Here is a 23,473-nt window from a genome sequence, read left to right as displayed (position 1 = left end):
AAAAGAAAAATGGAAGCAAAGCAAGAACATTTCTTTCGTGCAGTTTTTGTTCCTATGCAGGAAATGAAAAGGTGTGTATGAAACGTGAAGCAAGGATGATTTGCAAAGATGGAGAGGCATAAGGGACAGTAAATAATGCAAATTAAATACTGCTTTCTTAGCTGCAGCTTGCTTGTATTTTTTTAACCCTTTTTCTCCCCACTGCTTAACATTGTTTTCATGAAATAATCAGATACATATGTGGGGTCTTCAAAGTTGCCTACTTGAGAAATAAAACTTCTGCAAGAAAACCACCAAATTTAGAGATCAACAAAGTGCCCACAGTTCAACCTCAAGCCAAATATTATCTTCTATAGCTACGTGTGTCTTGTAGAGACCAGTATTAACATCAGGCAGTTCATTTGGCTTTGGGTTACAAAGCATGTTTTTAACAACTTCAGATTTGCTTCAAAGTGGAATTTTGCAGGCTTAAACCACTCAGTCTGTGCTCCATCTCTTCCCAAACATCTTCACCATCTTTCTCAGTGGGAAGGTAAACATGGAGCTCCAGCTTTGGCCTCATCTGGGGTAGCAAGGGTAGGTCTCTCTGCCACAGTAGCCTATAGTTCAACCCAGTGACAAGGAAATCGTGTGCTGTGGGGTGAGCCAATTGTCTATGGCCGTGCTGTAGGACATCACAGCTGGCTTTACGAGGAGTTGGCTTTGGAGTAAGGCGGATGGGTTTAGAAAAATGAAAGTAGGTACACTTTTTCTTCAAGCTGTTGTCCAGGTTCATGTTGGAAGGGCAATTCCAGTCTCTTCTTGTTTGAACTCCTGCCCCAGGAATCTTGAGAGAAGGTAGTTTATTCTTATCCTGGTCCTTGGAATTCGGGTACCTGTTCTATTTTGAAAATGTATTAAAAATAAAACTATGAGGACCCTTAGAAGGCCTGCTAATATCTCTGCTGTAGTAATTCAGTGCATAGCTATAGATCATTGATAAAGTCAATTAAAAAGTATGGAATTAAAAAAAAAGCTAAGCCTCATGTTTACTGTCCCCCTCCAACATTTTCCTGAAGAGAAACGTGCTAACATTGATTAGCAAATCCAAATAACTGCTAATTCAACATTTAATGAAATCAAGATGAAGTTTGACACTAGCACCACTTTAAAAAGGCAGTCCCAAAACCCAGTTGACATACTTAAGAGATTTGCAAAGTGTGTGTAATTAGGGCATAAACGTAAGCTGTAGCTGGAAAGATTATTCAGAAGCTAAAGGTTACAAGATTAAATTGATGAGTAATTTAAACGGGGCAGTTGATGTATCTTTGCCCATCAACACAGCCCAGGTTGAGAAATGGGTATGGATTGTTAAGAGTAGAATCATGGAATTTTGAAAGCTTGTCTGTGATTTTCTCTGCATTATCTGCTACAAACTAAAATCAAGATGAGATTACAGATGGTGCTCGATTTACAATTGGGACCAGAATTTCCTGTGCTAATAAGCAAGGTAGTTTTACTTTTTGCGCTATGCTTGTTCAACAAATAAGGGCATCAAGTTAGTCATGCAGTTAAGTGAATCTGGCTTTTTCCATTGACTGTCAGAAATGTCACAAATGGCCATCATTTGACCCTAGGACCCTGCACTTGTCCTACAGCCACGTTGGGTTTGCCAAGTGCCCAAATTTTGATTACATGTCCATGAGGAGGCTTTGACATCCCCAAATGTAAGGACTAGTATTTTTTTTCTTCCAGTGCTATTGTAATTTAAGTTGCTAAAGGAACAATTGAGGACTACCCATATTCTGATTTTCTTTACTTTCCTTACTCAGGATTTGAGTACTCTTTTCTGAAAGTTCCCATCCAAATTCACTCAGTTCCTAAAACCATGTTTCCCATTACAATATGAAACAGTGGGAATATCCTTGGAAGACAAATACCTAATTTTTCAAAGTGTTGATTGCCAAATAAAGTACTTAAAAAAAAGAATGGAAATGCTAGCAATCAGGTGAATTATTCTTTAGTATCAAGTGGTAGTCACAATGCTGAAAATCTGGAAAGTGAGTTGTTATAGGATGAAAAGCATTGCAAATTTTGACTTTGTCCTTGGCTGATTTTCTGCCAAATATCAGCATTCTATTCTTAATATATGAGAGTTGTTTTCAACAGCTGCTAGACTGCACTATACCACCTCCATTGCATATTAGAATTCAGTGATCTGGATAACTTTCCTATATTGGATTTACAAGAGTTAAGTAAGTTTCTAGAATTTTAAGAAATGATAAAGTGGAAGGAGGGGGAGAGAAATGTTCTAGGACAATATTTGAAGGAGCATTAAAAATATAAAGTTGATCAAATTTAAAATAGGTGTCTCAATAAACTTAACTGGACTTTTGTGAACCAAGATGGAATAAGGCTTTAAAGATTGTGTTGTGGATAAAAACATTTAAGTGGTGACAAATTACTCAAACTGTTTGAACTTGCAGTAAGTTTCTTTGTAACATTTTTTTGCTTTACTGTTTTTTGTTCTCATTTCCTGTATTTTCTTTTATATTAGTTACCTTGTAATGTACCTTCTAAACTATAAAACAGCCAGCATTTTGCAAACCAGGATGCAATTTCTCCAGGCTTTGCCTGCCACTTGTAGAACTTATTCACCTATTGTAAAAAGACTAAGGATACCAACAAAAGCAAACTTACCTGAGGAAATCTACTGTGCTTTTCCAATAAATCTGAAAAGCATGGCTGGTAATAATGTGAGAAGCATGCAGGTAGATTTGGATTAATGGAGGTTCTCCTAGTGCCCCCCAAAGCCAGACGAGTACCATACTCTGTCTTCATTGCAATTGGATGAAGAGCAATACTGTTTGCCCCCTTTTGTGAATTTCTCCAGTTGCCTCCTCTTAGCTTTCAACATCTAAGCCTACACATAAAAAATTCAAGCTTGACCTGCATGCAATATTTATCAGTAACTGAATAGGGGGTTAACCTTGTTGTCCGGCTTTGTCAACAAGCATACACCTACTTAATTTCTTCATATCCCTTTTTTTTTATTTCAAGGTAGCGAACATACCCAACACTCCTATTTTCCCCAACAACACCGAGATGGGTTAAGCTGAATGACTGGCTTGCCCGAAGTCACCCAACCAGCTTTATCAGCACTAGAACTCCCGCTCTCCTGGTTTCTAGCCTTGTGCCACAACCCCTAAACCAAATTACAAAGAAATATTATGTGAAGTTTGGAAGAAACTGGCAGCAGGAAGGTTTCAAGGCAAAGAATCAAACTTATTCACCATCAAGACAAGAATGAGCCAGTTGGTCTATCCCTGATCCAAGTAAAGAAATTTCATGGTATTTTTTTTAAAGGAAAGACTTGTGAAATTGAATCCTGGTCATTTGGCAGAGAAACTAAGCTTTCTTTTCCTAATTAATCAAGCCAGAGATTTCTGACTGCATCAAGCATGTATCTTAACAGTTTTCAAACAAAGCTGTATGAATGTAAACTAGTAATTGAATTCAGGATGTTTTGAAACCTTCCAGCAAATTTGGATCCAATCTGGTTCACTACCCAAATCAGTGCAACTCAAATGGTCTATTTCTATATTGCTGTTCTACCACCAAAGAAGCTATTTGAAATTGGTTCTAGTCCTCAAATGAGATGAATTACAGAATATTGAAAAAGGACACAGCTGAATGCTAGAAACAGGAAGAGATTTCAAAAGTGAACTTGAGGGTTACAAAATACTGCAAAATAACAAAAGCCACTAGGGACTGAACACTAGAAAAAAATAAATGCAGCTTTTCAGCGTGATTCCAGAATAACCTACTAGAGTATAACTTAGAAAGGAACAGTTTTTAGGAAATGAAGTTGGACGTATTGAGCGCATCAGGCTGCTTCCACCTTCCTTCTGATATTTCAAATGAGCACCAATTGCAAATTGAGCTCTTCCAAGAATCAACACCAATTATTGTGTTTCTGAATAGTTTATTGAAGATTTCAAGAAAGTGCTGCTGTATTCTTGGACTCCTTTTTTCAATCAAATGTATCCTTCTCCTGTAGAGAAAAAAAATAGGATTATTTCACTGACAAGCAAGAAATCAAGATTTTTATGGCTGAATTATACTATTGCTGTATCTTGCATCTTTATTTTTATTTCCATTTCATTTTTGGCCAACTCAATACATACATACATACATACATACATACATACATACATACATACCTTTATTTTCCACAAACTATCAGGTGTGGTAGATTGAAAGTGATTGACCTGAAGTCACTCAATCAGCTTTCATGCTAAAAAAATGTTTCTAGGCTAGTACATCAAATTGGCTCTCCAGGATATCTATGTATCATTTAAATTGGGTTTAGCATATTAAATGCAAATTAAGATTTCACAGAGTTACATGCAGCTTCAATACTCTTAACCATTGGAAAACCTGCTAATGTTCCCCCCAAAAAACTTAAGATAAAAACCAAGATCAGACTAAACCTGGATTTGTTTGGTCATAACTCTGGTTTGGTTAATTGTGAGCCAAGCAAAAAAAGACTGGCCACCTGTCACAATTTATATGAATAACCTTATCCATTTTTTTTCTTCTAGCAGAAGAACATGAGAGGCTCCTTAGTACACCTACTGAAAACTGCCCTGATATGCCTGCCATTAAGATGTTTTTAACTGATATTAAGGGGGAGGGGGAACCCCTGCAACAAGTGATTCATTTCATGGGAAGCTTGGCTAGAGAATGAGAGAACTGAAAGAGAAGTTGTGATGCCAGAGCCTATCCCCTGCACCAATGCTTGACAGATAGCAATTCAGTTTCTGCTTTATTCTATTTCACTGCATCCACAAAAAAGATCATCAACCCTAGTTCTATCAACAATCTGTTTCTACTTTTAAACTGCTGCCTAGAGCCATTTGGTGAGATGGGTGGCCATACAAATTGAACAAATTGAATGAATAAACCCTTCAAATGCTCTACAAGAACCTAGCACCCTGTTTCCTTACCTACGTATTGCAGACTTCTCCTTTCTACAACATTCAGTTGTGTGGGCATATACTGGTTATTGGTCAACTGCAAAATAAAATTATTTTCATTGCAACATGGAGTATGTCAAAAGTTATTTTGAATTTAATATAATCCAAGGTTTAATACGTTTGGAAAGGAAAAGTGTTTTTTTCTCTGGTGACAGCAATCTATCAGGGCAACCTGGTGTACCCAAATATGGAACGGAGCACACTGCTTTTGCCTTTCAGCTTCAATCCAGGAGCCTTCATAGACTATTTTTGTGTTTTGACAAAAAATATAAATTTAGAGGAAAAATTTAAAAATGTAGCATAGCATAAGCCAACAATATTTTTTTACTTAAAATAGAAAACTAGAAATGACTGGGAGAAGAGGAAAAGTAAAGAATATATATAAGCTTCAAGCATGTTTTCCTGGTCAATTTTCTCTGTAGCAACCTTTGACCTTATGTATTAATATTTCCCATGACCTTATTTTCATGTGGCAAATAAGTCACTAGCCTTACTTTTATTTTACTTGGGAGGGCTTATAACCCTTAATTCAATGAAGTGAAAGCCTTACCTTATATGGGAGTGTTCTAATTTCATCCAGCTGATATTATCTTCACCTAAAGGATAAGAATTAAAGTTAGTAGGGGAAAATAGACTGAAATATTTCTGAAAACAAAATTAAGTTTAAATATTAAGTGCAACTTGTGAACTTGTAAAATTGAGGGGAATTTTACAAAAGCTACTAATAGTAATTGGGTAGCAAGGGGCACAAGAAGGAAATGAATATTTTATTCCAAAGACTGAAACATAGGATAGTGAGCAATTGCAACTACTCTTAAGACTTAACCCTGAACTGCCCCTTGGAACAGATGCTGCCTAATTAGAAGGACAGTTGCAGCCAGAGGTACACTGCCCCTTAGGTGCAAGTGCAAAGCCATTGCATTCAGCTATTTAACTGCATCTCTGAATTGCTGCCATGCACCCCCTTACCACCCCATAAAGCAAATAATCTTTTCCGGTAATTGAAGGACAAGCCAAAGCTTTCTGAATCTTTACAAGACAGAGAAGAATTTGCTTGTAGACTACAGATTTCCCGCCCTGTGGCTGTCCCTAGCCATTTTCAAATGTTCTTATTAAGGGCATAAAGTGAAAGGTCAACCTTTCCACCTGCAACTAATTCTTAATGGCCCTTGTAACACTGCCAAGCCAGCCAATGTGCCAGTTTCAAAACCACATCTTGATTTATTACTTTTGCAAAACAAAAGGTTATATTAGGAATACAAATAATATTTCTTCTCTCTAGCTATTTGTCTGCAGCCATCCCTTCCCACATTTCATTGTGCCAATATTCAATGTCAAAGTTTTCTGAGGGGGGAGGATTGGTAATACACCACCATTGGGCTTCCACAAACAGTTGCTAATGGAACAAACAAAATGGGAGATGCCTCCCTCTTCTCCTCCCCCTCCCCCAGGCCCCCCTCTCTTGCAGCATTTGCTTAAGCCCAGCAAGTAGCATAAAGACAGATCTGCAACTGACCTGTTGATTCCAACCTTGCTAGCTGTGATGGTGGAAAACAACCAATGGTCCAAACAAACCTAAAAAAGCACAATCTCTTCACGTTGGGCTCCAATTTTAGAAGTTATCACAGGCCTTCCTGATCAGCCGCTTGAAGTTACTTGCAGTTTCAGCCCCCTGGCTGCTTAGGTGTTTCCTAGTCTTGGGGGCAGAGCTTCAGCCAATAGAAGCTTTTCCATACTGTAACAAAGCCTCCCCTCCCCCAATAATGTTAGGAAAGTGTTTCTGCCCTCACACAGCACTAGTAACCGGAACTGAGAACCTAGCAGAGTACGCATAATGTATTCTGGCATCACACTTCTGAGCTCTGAAGTCAGTTTTGCAAAGGGGAAATCAAAGACCAGAACAAAAAAGCTTAACATGGAATACAATGCACGCACTTTTTGTTATTTCTCATGCCACTTACATACTTAACATATGTTTTGATCAGTTACTGCCCTTAAAGACTTAATGTATTTTTCTTTACAACTGCAGTTAATCATATACATAAGAAACTGGAGTCCAATTCACCTGTTTACTAAAAATTCACTTATGTCAAGAGATAATCCCCACACTTCAATTAAGCCATTGGCATATTGGTTGAAACTGAATAGTTACTATGGTTGAATATATCTGCAGCCCAATTATACAGCAAACATACTTATTTACTGAGTTCGTTATACCACTACTTGGAATATCCAACTTAGAATATAACGAGTCCCACAGTGAACATGCTGTTCATAGGATTTAAAGTACACCTTCTCTCAGTATGTCTACTGTTCATACTGACAAGGGACTTTAAAAAAACACTCTTCTCTTGCAAACCACCCAGGTACAAAAGACTAGGAACTCCAATCCATTACTTGGCTGTTAAAAGATTCACTGCTGAATCCTGTTCACGAAGCAGTCTTTTTTTCTTCAAGCATATTGAAACATGAAATTTGACAGAACTGCACTTCAGTTTTAAGTTGAGCATTGCTGTATCTAATGAATTGATCAAGAGCCAAATGTTATGAATTGCTTTCAAGACACATAAGATAGACCTAGCTAGCACAACAAAGCCAATAGTTCTGGAGAGCAACTTACATTAGATATATAAAATCCTATTTTTTATTCATCCACTACATTAGATATAAAACCCTATTTTTTTCCCATCAAGTAGTAAGCAAAGTAACCTATACTTTTTGGTAAGATGCATGGATTAGAGTAAGGGGAGCTCTCAATTATTATTTTTTTACGTTATTACAGTCATCCTCCCACAGCCGGCCACCCATATTATATTAACTTGACACTATAGTTACAAAATACTACTTCAATACTACCTCAAACTTAACAGTCACTACTATTAAAAAGGGAAAAATATCAATGCATTTATCTGCCTGATAAATGAAGAGTTTTCATACAACTTTTCATATATAGCTAGTATGAACTAAAAGCAATCATTCTTATACACAATGAAGGAGACCATGAGCAGTAAAATTATGCATAGATTGAACTCACTTTCCCCTCCCATCAAACTCTCTAAAAATGTCTTTGTCACAGTGAAGAAAGAAACAAGTCATATGCACGAAGAAATCACGGGTCTGAGGCACAAGTGTCAGCATCATTAGTCAGCTTGCCTAATGCTGATTGCCAAGTTAGGCCTCAAAACTAAGCACCATACAGTATGAGAAGTGCTGCACTGAAATCCCACTGTCAGTAGTGTGATGCCAGAATACCCCCATAGCAAGATTACACAGAAAGTCACCAAGTTAGATTATAGTTCTTTTTACCTACCTGTATGCAGGCGACAATGAGAATCTTGGAGTAAGCAGGAATACTACATCCAGGTGCTAATGTCCATTGCCACTTGTGGTACTACGTTCCTCACAGTTATGCACTGCGGAAATGCTGTCTAAGTGCAGTTACATAGCAGGCCACTACTTTTAATCAGTGTCATATTGCAGTCTCAAACTCCAGAGAAAAGCATGCTGCCACAAGTGGTTGCCAAGGAGATGCCAAGAACTTTTTAAAAACAAATATACCACAAAATACGCACAGAAACAGAAATTCATTTATTACAACTAATAAGGATGTGGTTATAGCATGCTATGATTGTTAAACATGGGTAGACCCTTGAATTGGGGTAACTTATGCATGACCTAAAAGCTTAATGGCATGCAGAAGTAGAATAGTTATGTTTCTGCTCAAAAGGCATCATCACTTAAGTCTAAATATTTAAATCCATTTAGGAAAAGCTAAAAAGATGAAACATTCAATTCAATGAAAACTCCCCAACAATTGGTTTGCTACTGAGGGATCAGCCTGTTTGTTATCCTTTGACGTCAAGACTACTGTGCGTATTTTATATAAGGACGTTTGGCAACAGTAGTCCAATAAAGTGTTAAAAATCTACATCGGCCCCTCAACATTTCCTTCCCATTTTAATATCAGCCTAGCTTAGACAAAATGTAAACAAGAGATGAACCTTAGGAAGGAAATGGGACCATCAGCTTCCTTCACTCTTCCAAGATTACAGTACTACAAAAGAACATGGTTTAGGATATGTGCCAGCATCCTAAGGAAAAATGGCATGTAATCTGAAAAATAAACTGAAAATTAGTTTCCATTCCATTTCCCCACCACTGTCAGTCTTGGTGTTTCCTACAGTGGGTGTCCATGAACACCTCCTTGAGAAAAGAAGAACTGAGCTGTACGCAGCCCAGGATACAGTTAACGTCCACATTTGTATCCCAAGGGTTTCTCTACATCTGAAGTCAATGCAAGAGAACTGCGGGTGTTCTTTCCCCTTGGATGGTAACTTCTTGAAGCTTCTGAGAATATAGCTCAATTCAACCACAACACTAAATGAGAGGCAGTCCAGCAACCTTGAATGTCAGCTGTTTATCATTTCTTGGGTTTTCAAAAAGCTTGCACAGCACAAGCTTTTGAGTCAATCCATTTTGCAGAATGAAAATACGTAATAACTGATGGCAGTGAAGTTTCATACGCTGCAGTTATAAGCGGCTTACAGGTAACTGATTCTTCCTCAGCTTTAGGACATTTAAAGTAGGGATGGGGGATCACATATGGCATTCTGGTTATCCCAAGCTACTGGAGGTAGTAGCACAGAGAAAGTGTCAACAGTTGAAAGGAAAAAAACCAGCCAAAACAGGTTGCCTGCAAGTAATCAGTACTGACTTGCCAAAGGTTTTATGCCCCCCTCTCAACAATCTTCTGGGGGGAAAAGGTAGAGTAAATGCAACATTACCCAGAGTAACTGTTTGAAAGAGATATAAAATGGCTTCCCATGAGGGCAGAAAAAATTCCCCACCCTTATTTAAAAAGATTTAAAGCACCCCAAGTTATTGAATAAAAAAACCCAACTTAATCACAGAACGTTCTCTGATCTGGTTCATCTTCATTTTATCAAGCCATTGTACCTTTTCCATACCAGGAAACTGTCCACCCAATATTTTAGGTACGAGGGGTATAGAGTCCAAGACAGCTTAACGTCTTACAGCATTTTAATAAATATAAAATGATTCAACCCTACCAAGTCAACAGCACAAGTTGATACTATGTTGTCCAAGAAAAAAGACCTTTCAATTTTTAATGATGCTTAGATTTCTGTATGTCAGGCTTTAATCTAACAGATTTACTATTTTAATCCTGAAACTTCAAAGGATATTTCATTTCTGCATTTAAGTGAAGTTTTGTCCCCCAATGCTCAAACCTTTTGGATCAAGATTATGCTGGTGAAAATCAAGGGAAAAAATGATTCCTTTCAATATTTGGATTGCAATTTCAATAGATATATTCAATCATCAAGGATTCTGTTAAGGAAATGTCCAGTGGGCACTTAAAAGGCTTAACTAGGAAAAAGAATTAGAAGTGAAATAGATCAACTAGATCTCATATTTTGAGTCTTATTAAAAGAATGAGATGCTAAATAACATAAAGTCATGCTATGATTTATAACAGCTGGCATGGAAGCGCCCTTTGGAGACAACAGCCAGTACTATTGGATTATGTGCCCTTACCCATTTCCTTCCCTTCCCACCTCCTTGTTCAAAACTGAACTACATCATTTATTAAATTAAAGATCTATTTCACCAAAACCCAGTTTGCGCCCTCATTGTAAGGAAGTTAAAATTTCAAATATGTAGTCTTGAATAATTATAGTCAAAGTTTTGCAGAATTGTCAGCTTTTTCTAAGGGTAAGACTTCATTGTGATATTAAATATTGAAGTTCAAGTAGATTTTAAAATTGCACAGGTATTTTAGACTTGATGGCCTGGAATCATCCCAGCCACATATATTGTGCAACACTCCAGATTTCAAGAAATGCATTGCCTTTTGAAAGTGTTTGCCCTCTATGCTCAGAAATGTATGATAAAAGAATCTTGCTACGTATAGACTATTTATTTTAAGCACAGTAAAAAAAGTTTACACTTGGGATTTCATATGGCACACGGTACATTGCCATCAAGGTAGGGACGTTATACATCAAAAAAGCTAAGTTTTGAACACTGCATTACATAATTAGACTTGTTTTTGCCCAGACCACTTACAAATTCTAAGTCATTTTAAGTTTCTAACATCCATAAAAACGTAGCTTTCTTACTAAAATGCAAGAATCAAAAAAAAAAAGTAGTGTCTAAACAAGACAAATAAAACAAACTGGAATGAAAAATCTACAAGTCACATCTAAAATCGGGGTTTTTTGTTTGGGCCTTCATATTCTTCTCTCCCTCTCCCATAAGCTGCAGGAGTTCCAGGCCCCATTCCTCTAGGGCCCTGGCCACCTACAGGCCCCGCACCTCCCTGTCCAAATCGCTCAGGGCGCTATGAGAACAATTAAGAGTTCATTATGTGTAGTTGATGTCCATGTGTGTTTAGAATTTATATTAGAAGGTTCCGCAGTCAACGTTCGTCGATACAATCACCATTGAGTCGATCCACAGGTACCGGGAACATAGAAAGGAAAAAAGGGTAATTTAATCATTAGTTTAACTTAATACATGTCTTGTGGTATGTTCCCAACTTGATCCATTCTGAAATGTCTGTTTCAGCAAACAGATATTCCCTGAAGTGCTAAAAATTCAAGCATTAGTATGGGTTTGAACCAAGAATTCTCTTTGAAAGAAATTCTGGTTATTTGCTACAATTGCTAATCTACACCGTCAGTGAACAAGGTACAAAGAAGCCCAGCAGCTTCCTAAAGCATCAGCCATCTTATATAAAAAGCAGATGCCTATTTAAGGTATAAGACCACATTCTTGAAGTTACTTGAACCATGTCTATTTATTTAAATGGTTTTCAAAAGCCACTGACCGAAAGTGCAAGAAATAGTATACACCTGGTTAAATTGCCAAGACAAGACAACCACTAAATGTTTGCACAGTTAAGCTTCTTTAAATAGTTCCACTGCTGTAGAGGTCCTATGATTTCAGAGTAAAGATTAGCAAAGAGTCCATTATTATTTTGCAGTATCTGAATACATTCCAGCTGGTCTCCCCTGAATCCACTAAAGCTCAACTAAGCTAAAATAAAGCAGACCAGTTCACTTTTCAATTTACCTGATCTTTCTTCATTTCTTGATTTACCAGGCACAAGGGAGGGTGTAATGAATCAAAGATGTTGATGTTGGTATTATTGGTGCTTTTAGGGCAGCATAGGAACTATTTTACCCCCAAAAAAGCTTTCCAATGCACTCAAGCTTAACAACAGAGCCAATTCACTCAGTATAATTCCTCAGACTAGCTGTATGAATCCTTTAACTAGATACGCATGCAGATGTTCTTTGTGAAAGGCTCACTCTCAATTTGCTCCCCAGTAACCCCACAAACAAAAGTCTAGATTCCAGAATGCTCCTGCCACAATCATCACAGATGAGAAAACATATGCATGAGCCCTTCACTGATTTGCATAAGTATCCAATCATGGAGTCACTGAGAGTCTGGATTTCTAGCATATAAGTAAAACTCCATCAAATTTCCTCTAACAACTGGCTTACAGTTATTAGACTGACAAAGGACGAGTGTCATGAATGAACAAATTCAGTAAAGGAGACAATTTCCTACTAAGTTTCTAAATTTACATACTTTAGAAAGACAGCACAGTGCTTCACTGAAATTTCAGGCTTTTTTTCTAATGCCACCAATTACAAGTGAATGAGATACTTAAACGTTTGATACACTGCATTGTTAATTTTGAAAACACACATCCAGGTTTTACCAGACAACCTATTTCAACAGAAGTCTATGATTAATAGCAGACTCCTTTGAGCTACACGGTCAAAACAGCGACAGGGCATCTTAAGAACTTGGGGTTAAATAAATGGTATTGGTTTCTATGTTAAGTGACACATGAGCTACAAGTAGCTCATCTCATGTAGCAAAACCTTCAGTACTAGAATAGCCTCCACCCCTTCCCCCAACACTATTTTGTGTGTTAGATTAAACTCTTAAGGTGAATGTGTACCAGACAAGAAGGATTAGACTTAGATTTTTCAGTAATTCTATTTACCAGTTGTACTACCATACTACTCCGAGGCTTCATGTAAATGTGAAATCAAGAATTTCTCTGAAGCCTACAGATACAGGAACAGGAAGTAAAGTTCAAAGTGCTTGGAGAACAAGTGTACTGTCTGCAGATACTATGTCCCTGAATATTGGTGACAACAGGGGAGGAAGCTACTGCTTTCACAGACATCCCCCGAAGCATCCGGTTAACCACTTTGGGAATAGGATGGATCTTTAGTTTGATCCAGCAGTTCCGTCTATAGTCAGGAAACTTAAAATAGCATCATAACCAAATCATGTATTATTTAAGAGTCAACAAGCAACTTGCTCAAGAAAGTTTGCTAATGAGTGGCCTACCTCAAGAATTGCTTCTTTTCTCATCACCACATATTGTGTGTCAAAAGCCAATGTGTACAATAAAAGAGGTAATTTAAATATTCTCTCTGTGATGAACCCATTACATTAACAAGTAGTAAAAGTATAGTGTAATTATATTTTAGTTATTTTCATCTCTTTATTTTATACACATTTCTATGCACCACACTTAACTCAAGTTCAGAAAGTGACATAAGACCACTTTTGCTCGTTAAGGTAACTCAACAAAAATGTGTGCTCCCCCCTCCCCTTCCAGGCAGATTATTAGATTACAGAACTAAAGGCCCCTTGCAAGTTTAGCCAGACAACTCCCAACCCAACTGATCACAGGAAAGTCTGCTAATATCCATTGCGGAAATATCTGAGCAGACCTGTAACCATACTGGCAAAGTCTAGACTTAGTTTTACATTGCTCAACAAGCTTCTTGCTATTAACAAACTGCTGGAAAAGGGAAGCCTATCTAAAAGTGTAGGTTATAGAATTAATGCAAAAAATAAAAAAATCTCTAGAACTAAAGTCAAGCTGCCACAGGATACGTTACCATATCGCTTCCCATCATAGTGCCACTCATAGATGTTTGTCCAACTCCGGGATTGGTCTCATAACCAAGGCCAGTGCCACCTGCTAATGGTGGGAATTTCTGAGCAGTTGTACCATAGGGATCTATTTAAAAAAAATAATCAAATGATTATGCATCAAATAGATCACAATGACTTATGCAGGTGAGTTTAATTGGAAAGCATTTTTACCTCCCATGTTCATTGCACTGGTACCGCCCATTCTCATGTCTCTTTCTCTCTGAAAAGACAAACAGATATTTTTAAGAAGTAAATCCCTTAAAAGCTCTGTAGTACACACCTGGGAAACAATGACTTCTAATCCTGTAACAAAAGCCAGCAGGAGGACCAGCTCTAAGACAGCAGGTACCAATCCTCCAAGTTCCAGATTTACATCATCAAAATTGGGAAGTCTTTTAAGCAAGTATTAAAATTTATTCCTAGGGATCATCTGGGCAACTAGATTACTGGGATTCTTCCAGCCCTGACTTACAGGATCCATATAACCCATTCGAGTGTAGCTTTCTTCTCTCTGTCTTCTCATTTGTTCTTCCATCTCGCGTTGACGGATCATCATCTCTTCTTCCCGCCTACGTCGCTCTTCTTCTTGCCTTTAAATAAATTGCTCTTTTATAATTTGTACTTTTAGAAGACTTGAATAGTGTATCAATTCACTTGACCACAAAAGCATACCTTATTCAAGCAAAGAACATTTCAAAATAGTTACTGTAAATAAGCCTTCATGGATTACAATCTATTGGGAGGAGACAAGGCTGAACTGAACACGGCATTAATCCTCCACTAGCTCCTTCACTTGGTTCTAAACAATTTTTGATTGTCCACAGCTACATACAAAATGTGGAGTTAAATACAGGATTAATAACAACAGATTCAAATTACCTCAATTGAATTTCTTTTCGTTTCTGCATCTCTTGATTGTGAAGTTCTTCCATGCGTCTCAGTTCCTCTTGACGTCTCATGAGATCTGCAAGTATGATCATTTAAACAACCATTGTTTAATAACAGATGAGTTTCTATCAATTAAAGATAATCTAATTTTGATGGGCATCTCTGAAATCATTTATTAAATGCAAAAAGCCTAACAAGCAAATTTGTATACAAACAAGTTTGTCTCCAGATTATTTTACTGAATGATTCATATATACAACACTTAGGAGGCAGATTACTATTTAGGCAGTTGATGGAAGACAAATATTTTCAGCTCAACCTTCTTCTGAAACAGCAGTGTAAGACTATAAGAGAAAGAAAACTTTGAGAAAAAATGGGAGAAAGCTGGCAAAATCTCAGCCAGAGGTCTGTGCCCTATACCTTGGCGTAAAAGGTTTGCCTGATGCTCATGATAAGCATCCTCCATCTCGCTTTCCAGTTTGTCCTTGGCATCTTTCATATTTTTCTCTACTTGATCTCTCTGCTGTTTCTCCATTTCATCCAAGGATTTCCACCGTTGAGAATATTCATACTCAAAACTTCCAGGTTGCGCAAATCGTGGTGGAGTTTCTCTCTCCCTAAAAATCCAATTGAAAATGAAATGGACATTTATGGTTTTCAAAATAGCTAACAATGATGCTGACAAAACAAACATATTAGTATGTTTTATCATACTACATAAAACACTTTTCTTCATCTACAAATTGCTTATGTATTGCCACTCAGAAAATCAAGTACAGAAGAATCTGTAGTTTTAAGACAGTTACAGAGGAAGACTTCTTTGACTTTTTCAGTGAACTTTTGAAAGGCACCATTCCATCAAAATAGTTAATAGGATTAATACAATATGAGCCCTGGCTGGAACTGTCAGGTTTGTGCACCATCTCCTGCTAACAATGCCCTAATTTTCAATTTTTCACCTCAAGTGGACTACTGTGCCTTTTCAATTTGTCATTTTTTAAAGCCTGTAAAACATAAGATTTGACCACAAATTCTGATAGTACTATTGCTTCTCATCAGTCCATATGTTTATTCCAGTTGCCTTTAATTTACGAAGTGTGATATTGTTCTAGATAAACTCAAATTACAATTATTTAAGTAAAGATCCCTTAAGTAGTATGTTAATACACATAACTCTTTAAATGTTATTTGCTTAAAAACCTAGAAGGCATAAGAACACTAAATTTAAATTACTTCAAAATAAAACTGAATGTTTTAGACATATTTAAGCTACATAAATTCATCAAATGAAACAATTCCAATTTACTTAAGTATTTTAGGTGAATCACTCTGGCTGTAAGAAAAAATTGAAATTACTTACTTAATGAAACTGAAAGTAAAATATACATAAAGTATCTTAATTCAAAGTAATATAAACTTTTCCAGAAAATTTCTAATTTACATTATTGAAAACAGGAATGAGTCAAATCATAATATGGAAAGGCATACTCCTCTAGATAAACTGTAAGATTAACAGGGAACACATATTCTAAATTATGAAATACAGTTTAAGTAACATCTGCTTACTTTTGATACATTGGATTTTTCTGAGCCAGCTTTTCTGGAAGACCATCTTCATCATCCAACTGTTCAAGGGGCTCTACAATAACTGGCCTAGGAGTGCTGAAAATCAGAGACAAAGTATTGAGTTTTGTTTAAATACTGGCCATTAAGCTTAAAGCTTTTATTTAAATTTTCAGCCCAGTCTTCAGTAACTAAACTACATAAAAAAGAGGCCTACTTACGTTGTCAGAAGAAAGACACCTTCAGTACAACGTTCAAATGCCTTTCGCGCTGCAGGCTTAGATGCAAATTCCACAATGCCCTTTCCTGAGGATCTGCCACGATCATCTACTATCACAATAGCTCTTTCAATTGGACCAAACTGAGAGAAAGCATCTTCCAACAATTCATTTGACACATATGGGGAGAGATTACGCACAGAAAGAGCAGCAGCATGGGTGGCAAAACGCACACGAAGCTGCCTTCCTCTCATAGGAATATCATCAAGTTCTGCCTTTGCAATTTCAGCCAAAGCTCTAGATTCCTGTGAATAGGTTAATAAAACTTAATTTAGAAGAATGTTCAACAATGTAAGGATCTTAGTATTAAACGTCTTTTTAAAAAGAACTGGAACATTCATGCTTACCAGTTTAATAAAGCCAAAACCTTTTCCCTTGTTAATAAAGACTTCCCCTGGTTCACCATATTTGGCGAATAATCTCTTAAACTCATCTTCGGTGATATCAGCAGGCAAATTCCCAACAAACAGCCGGCAGCGCTGAGTATATTTTTTCTCTCCAGGGCGTCTCAAAAGGGACAGATTTGCTTTAAAACCCTAACAAAATTAAAGAAAAAGTTAATGTTTGTATTTAAAAGGCACTCACATTTTATCTATTTCCCTCTTGCACATATAGTATTATGCAAGCACAGACTTTGACTGCACTCACAGCTTACTCCATATCCAAGCCAACACAGTAGATCAGCCTGGAAATAGCCACTTTTGTATGCTATTAACTTTTTCATAGTTACTTTCATTTACATGTCACTATGTGAAGAGAGTACTGAGCATTCTGATAACTTTCCATTTACATAAGACTTGATGGATCTATCACATACCAATCCACAACCATCACTGTCCCTGCAGTATTTTAAAGAAATGGAGAATGCTCTTAAGCACTGGTTGCAGGTGTATATGATGCACCAGACAATATCTTTACATACAATAACAACTATTTTTTCTATTGCATTTAAATGTAAGCTTCTTTCACAAAATTGTAGAGAACATGATGTCAAAATTGAATAGTTACCCTTTATCCAGCTATGAAAAGAAATGTAATGCCTGCCCTGCACCCTTCACACTTATTCTTAAACCTAAGGCACTATCACTGCATTTTATAAGTACTTCACAGTATGCCTTTTCCAGGTTCCCCATTAAATTTTGTCTAATAAAATCTACACTAGTAAGAAATCACAAATTCAAATATTAATGAAACATTAAATCTGCACCCTATTAAAATACTGATCATAATTATAGCCCAGGACAGTTAGTAATGTGATTCCACAAGATCATAATTATGTGATTTTACATTAACTATATTATATATTTTATACATAGCCTAAGACAATTCTTCATTCAATGCAGCTCAGGCAAGTCAAAATATTGGATATCAGTTATCTAAACTGTCTTCTACAGGCATCACTATTACATTTTCTCCCAAGCTATTCACACAGCACTAAATTTCATTTATTATTTATTTTAATATCTCTATTAAAAGTAAACTATTCCAATACAACTCATCACTATCATATTCGTCTATGATACTATGAGGCCCACTTTTTCAGTATTCAAAAATATGAAACTATATATACATAAATCATCATCTCAAAAAGTGCCACATGAAACAGGCAATCTATCATATCATTCATTTGTGTAGGAAACAATTCAAACTAGGAAATGAAAATAAATGTTTCAAAGCATCACAAGTGCCACTGCTAATACTCATACTACCCTGCCATAAAAACAAAATAGCCAACAATGGCCCTGAAGAAAAAACCATCAGGCTTAATTTACTTCACATAAACCATTAATGCAAAGCATATGGCTCCTTGATTTAAGAATAGTGGCATCTGCCAACCATGCTTTATACATATTGCTTTATGTAAACCTATTTATGGTTTAGTTACTAAATCAGGTTACCAGATAAATGGGCAAACCTATGGTACAACTACTTTTTCAGAATGCACATATCAAACCACAATAAAATTAAAGAGCAAGGATTACTTTAATAATACTGTATTATTAATACTGCACTACAATGTTGCTAGCCTTAGATTGAGAGTAACTATATCACCACTTTTCAGCCAGTGTGCCTAATAGACTTCAAAGTGGGATTAAAGGAAGCATGAGCAAATTTGGAAGTTTCTTGCTCATCTCTACTGTGGCACACTACACATTTTTTTATATAAACATACACCTTTTTCCCCTTTCCCCCCATAACCATCATCCTGTGAAGTGAGTTGGGAAAGTGAGAAATGCAGTCATCCAGCCAGCTTTGGTACTTAAGGGAAGCCAAAAGCTCAAACGTCTGTTTTCTAAGTCAGCACCATAATCACAGGAAACCTCTCTATATTATATCAGTATACGTCTGGACACACACAAGAGAACTAGTGTGCTGTAGAGGCTCAGACACCACGCTAGAAACTTGGAAACCATCCTAGTTCTGCCTTGGACCAGGCATTCAACATCTGCCCTAGGGAATCACTTCCACTATAGTTCCCTGCATATTATTTCGGAAATGATTTAATAGAGTTGGAAGGTACCTTGAAGGTCTTCTATTCCAAACCCCTGCTTAGGCAGGAAACCCTACACCACTTCAAACAAATGGATATCCAACATCTTATTATACTCTGTGTTCACAACTTTAGAAGTCAAGTTGTTCCACTTTGCCATTGCCAACTTCCTAGGTCTGTAACTGGCCCCAAGATCATGGAGAAGGTCCTGTTCCCTGCAGTGAAGGCGGACACGTACGAACACACGATGTGTGTGTGATCTGCGCGATCAAGGATACGGCCATTAATCACTTCAATGCACTTTAATCAGGCGCAGGGCTACGGATTGAGCCAAAGAGGCATTACGGATTTATGCACCTTTACCATCACCTGCTCGCTCAAATGTTTCAACGTGTACAAGCGTGTTACAGGGAAAGGTGGATACGGGACCCTGGTGGACATGTGATTAATGACCCGCCACTCAGCGGCAACTCCACTAGTGCGGACCATCTATTAGCGATTTATCGCTCTTGGGGGGAAAGGGGGGGGGGTTACCCTCTTAATTTCTATCCCATAGCAAAAATCGGGACTTGCACATAGCAAGCCAACTCTGTTCCGGGAAGATCAAGGCTGGCAGCTCTTTACGAAGGAAACCATTTCCCCCCCCTTGAAAACCAGAGCACCTCGGTCGCCGCCGCCACGCCCCATTGCAGAGCGCAGCCGGGGTGGCGCCTCCAGCCCTCGCGCACGCGCATTCCGGCGCCGAAAAATGGCGGCCGAGAGCGACGTCTGGGGGGGGGGAGGCGCGCGGGCAGAGTGGACAATCCGGCGCCATCTTGTGCTAAGGAAGAGCCGGGAGGGGCCGCCAGCGGTTCCGCTTACCTCAGTGTCGGAAATCTTCTCGTCCCCGGCGCCCTGCTGCTGCGACGGAGGCGGGTGCTGGTGCTGAGACGGGTGCTGGTGCTGGCTCTGCCCTCCGCGCCTTTCGCCGCCGCGGTGTTGCTGCCCAGGCCCGCCGCCACTCTTGGGGCCGCCTCCTGGCTGGGGCCCTCCGGGGCCTCCTTTCAGGCCACCGATGGGTCCTCCCCCTCCTCCGGGAGACGGGCCGGGTCCTTTCTTGGAGCCGCCCTGCCCAGAGCTTTGGTTCGGCGGCGCGTTACTCTGCTGCTGCTGCGGCGGTTGCGTTTCCCCGCCTCGGCCGCCGCTCTGGAGCCCTGAGGGAGCGGCGGGCGCGGAGACCGAACTCGGTGTGGCGATGGAAGAGGCGGAGGATGAGGTGGCGGGCGGCGCGCCGATCTGGTTCTGGTTCGGCCCCAAGGAAGGCGACGAGGCTGCCGGGCTGGAGGAAACAGAGGCCGCGGAGGAAGGTGGGGTGGAGGTCGAGCTCGGCGGCTTAGGAGGCTCCGGCTTCGCAGGGCCGCTGCCGCCGATATGGTGGTGGCCGCCGCGCGATTGCCCCATGCCGCTCCCCATGGCTGGCGGCGGCGAACGGAAGTCATGGTTGCCCGGGAGGCCGCCGCGGCCTCCGCCGCCGCCGCGCCGGTGGAAGCCGCCGCCGCGGCTCCGAAAACGATCTCTCGACATGGCAAATATGGTGGCGGTTGAGGTGGGGCCTGACGGCGACACGACGCTGTTTCTCCTCAGAATCCGACCAAAGACAAGATGGCGCCAGACCCAGAGATTGAAAAAAACAGCCTCGCGGCCGCCTTTGTCTCACCCTTTTATAGCCTCGGCGAACAGGCGCAGTCCCCGCCTTTCCGGCTTGCTTTTTTTTTTCCTTGAGTGAGCCAATAGAAAACTTCCCCAGCCAGATTGACAGCTTTCCGAACCGATCGCGAACAAAGCAGGATGGGGAAAAGGTGCGGGGGATAAAAGGCGGCTGGCTTCAACCCCCGGGACTCCGTTATTCGTCCATTCGCGAGCCGTAATACAGAAAAAGAGCTACTCGAAGTCCTTTCCACTTACGCTTCCATTGATTGGATCGTTTGGTTCCCAATAGGCGGGGCCGGGTGAATGGGTGGGGCTCTAAACGGTGCGCATTGTCTTGCAGCGGACAGAGAGAGGGCACGTGGTCTGGGCTGCCTGAATGGCCGTTTTCCTCTCTCGACCATCTTTTCTCTCGAGCCTCCACTATATTTTACTATAGGGATGCATTCCCTTACTATGAGAGTCATTCATAAATAAATTTAGATTTATCTCTTCTGTTTTCCTCCCTGTTCCTGCTCGACCACATTATTTAAACAACAGGGAAAAGAATAAAGTATTGAGCAAAAGAAACTAAAAGCAGGAGTGGGGAAATAGAATTAGCTCGAGAGCTCACCGGTGCTGCTACCTCCTTGCAAACTACAAGCGGTTTGAATATCACTAACACAAGGGCTGCCTTTTATATATACTTGTGTGCAGTGTTGTGACGACGTGAGTAACGTAGGGAAGGGTGGAGCTTGCATTGTGGCGTCGCAATGCAATATTTTACTTTTTTGATGTCTGGGTTTGAGACTGGAACTTTAGGGCAATAAACTTCATGATGGATGGATCCTGGGTTCCTGTCATTAGATCCGATTCAAACTTCCTTATGTCCCCATCTGGAGACGCCAAATTGCTGGTTTCTGTTGTAGCTGCTGCTCTCTTAAACTATAATTTCAAATTAACCCAGATTTGCAGTAAACACAGCCTTTTTTTTTAGAAGTTGTCACATGCCAAATTGAAGACAAAACGTTTTTTTTTCCTTTAAGGAGAACTGCCAATTTTATGTTTATTTCTTGGCAGGATTAGAAATGTGTGTAGCCACTCTTGTCTCTTCCAAAATGATGCATCTTGCCAAGTTTCAAATGATGAAATTTGAGGAGGTTATGCTTATTGCTATATTCAACAGCAACCAAGTAAATATTGATGTTCTGAGTACAATGAAAAAGGCCAAATACAAAATGCTGAAAATAGATCTGATTATGTATTTAATGTGTTTGATAGCATTCTGCCATACTCTTTATTTTCCATCCACTAGAATCTTTAATACAGGGGTGAAATTCAGCAGGTTCTGGAGAACCGGTAGCGGAAATTTTGAGTATTACGGAGAACCAGCAAATACCACCTCTGGCTGGCCCCAGAGTGGGGAGGAAATGGGGATTTTGTAGTATCCTTCCCCTGGATTGGGGAGGAAATAGAGATTTTGCAGTATCCTTTTCCTACCACGCCCACTGAGCCATGCCTACAGAACCGATATTAAAAAAATTTCAATTTCACCACTACTTTAATATAGTTTACAAAAAGGCTTCTGTGCCTTAGTCAATGGCAGTATTTCTCAAACTTGACATATTTAAGACATGTGAACTGTGAACTCCAATTCTCAGAATTCCCCAGCTGGATACAAAAAAAAAAAAATCAAGGTGACAGTCATATAGTGAGGCAACTGAAGCTCTTACTGCTTTTATGTGTATCATAGAACACTTGGACCTCCTGCAATAAACATTTGAACATGAGACCCCTGTTTTACAAAGCACAATAGCAGTGTTCTTCAAACACACTAAAAGAGGGGGGGGAGCCATCTCATATCTTACACAATTTGTGCCTTTAGTTTTAGAAAATACGATTTTTTCTTGTGCTCTGAATCTGGCCATAATGTGACTTGAAGGTAAGAATCCTGAATACATCTACATTAACAGGGCATTCCTTTCAAATTCCTCATGAGGGATTTGAGAATGAATAATCATAATGTTTGTATTTTTAGGATCGTGCAGAGGTTTTCACTCCAGTTTTTCTTTTCTTCATATTCTGCGTTTTTGTACCATCAGTTTTCTGTTTGTCTTAATTTAATGCACTTTGAAATATTTATTTCAAAGATCCACACATACTTTCGGATACAAAGTGAAAAGCACACTGCAGCAATTCTCATCACCTATTTGGAATAGTCTTCAAACACATAATTTCTTTAATTATATATAATCTTGTATTCCTAGTTTAAATTGACTGGATTTGTTATTTATTTTCCTTTACAGCATTTAGCCCACTACCAGCAATACCTTTCTTTAAAATGGGACTGACGGGATCTCCCCTCATAGGGTCCCCACAGAAGCAGCCCCGTGAATCAGGTTGCTTTGAAAGCTGGTAACTGTCCCAACCATTCTGGGCCAAGGGAAACTTGAATCTGAGTTTCTAGTTTAGTTCTGGTCTCAGTCATTAAAAAGAACTGGATTCTGCCAGTTATAGTAGTGGCGAAAATTGTGCAAACATTTCTGGAAAAGTGTATTTTCTAAAACTAGCTAATA

At 39.0% G+C, this 23,473-nt stretch overlaps 1 protein-coding gene across 4 annotated transcripts; it reads right to left on the bottom strand.

Moving 5' to 3' along the window:
* Positions 1-3,947: 3,947 nt before the first annotated feature.
* SFPQ (splicing factor proline and glutamine rich) lies at positions 3,948-20,921 on the bottom strand. Of its 4 annotated transcripts, none has more exons than XM_032227789.1 (12): positions 20,094-20,921; positions 17,089-17,277; positions 16,685-16,986; positions 16,467-16,562; positions 15,321-15,526; positions 14,892-14,976; positions 14,485-14,602; positions 14,184-14,232; positions 13,976-14,097; positions 5,569-11,379; positions 4,989-5,055; positions 3,948-4,033 (listed from the first exon to the last, which is right to left on the bottom strand). In XM_032227789.1, exons 1-10 carry the CDS (start codon positions 20,793-20,795, stop codon positions 11,242-11,244), a joined length of 2,007 nt encoding a protein of 668 aa, XP_032083680.1. In that variant the 5' UTR covers positions 20,796-20,921; the 3' UTR covers positions 3,948-4,033; positions 4,989-5,055; positions 5,569-11,241. The 4 variants fall into 4 exon arrangements, with proteins under 4 accessions (XP_032083680.1, XP_032083683.1, XP_032083681.1 ...); XM_032227792.1 differs by having other exon boundaries at positions 5,569-5,614; XM_032227790.1 differs by having other exon boundaries at positions 15,321-15,517; positions 20,094-20,920.
* Positions 20,922-23,473: the final 2,552 nt, after the last annotated feature.

This window comes from Thamnophis elegans, chromosome 12 (genome assembly GCF_009769535.1).
Source record: "Thamnophis elegans isolate rThaEle1 chromosome 12, rThaEle1.pri, whole genome shotgun sequence".
Classification (NCBI taxonomy): domain Eukaryota; kingdom Metazoa; phylum Chordata; class Lepidosauria; order Squamata; family Colubridae; genus Thamnophis; species Thamnophis elegans.
Note: the sequence above shows the minus strand (reverse complement) of the source record. Positions and strands in the feature narration are given on the sequence as shown.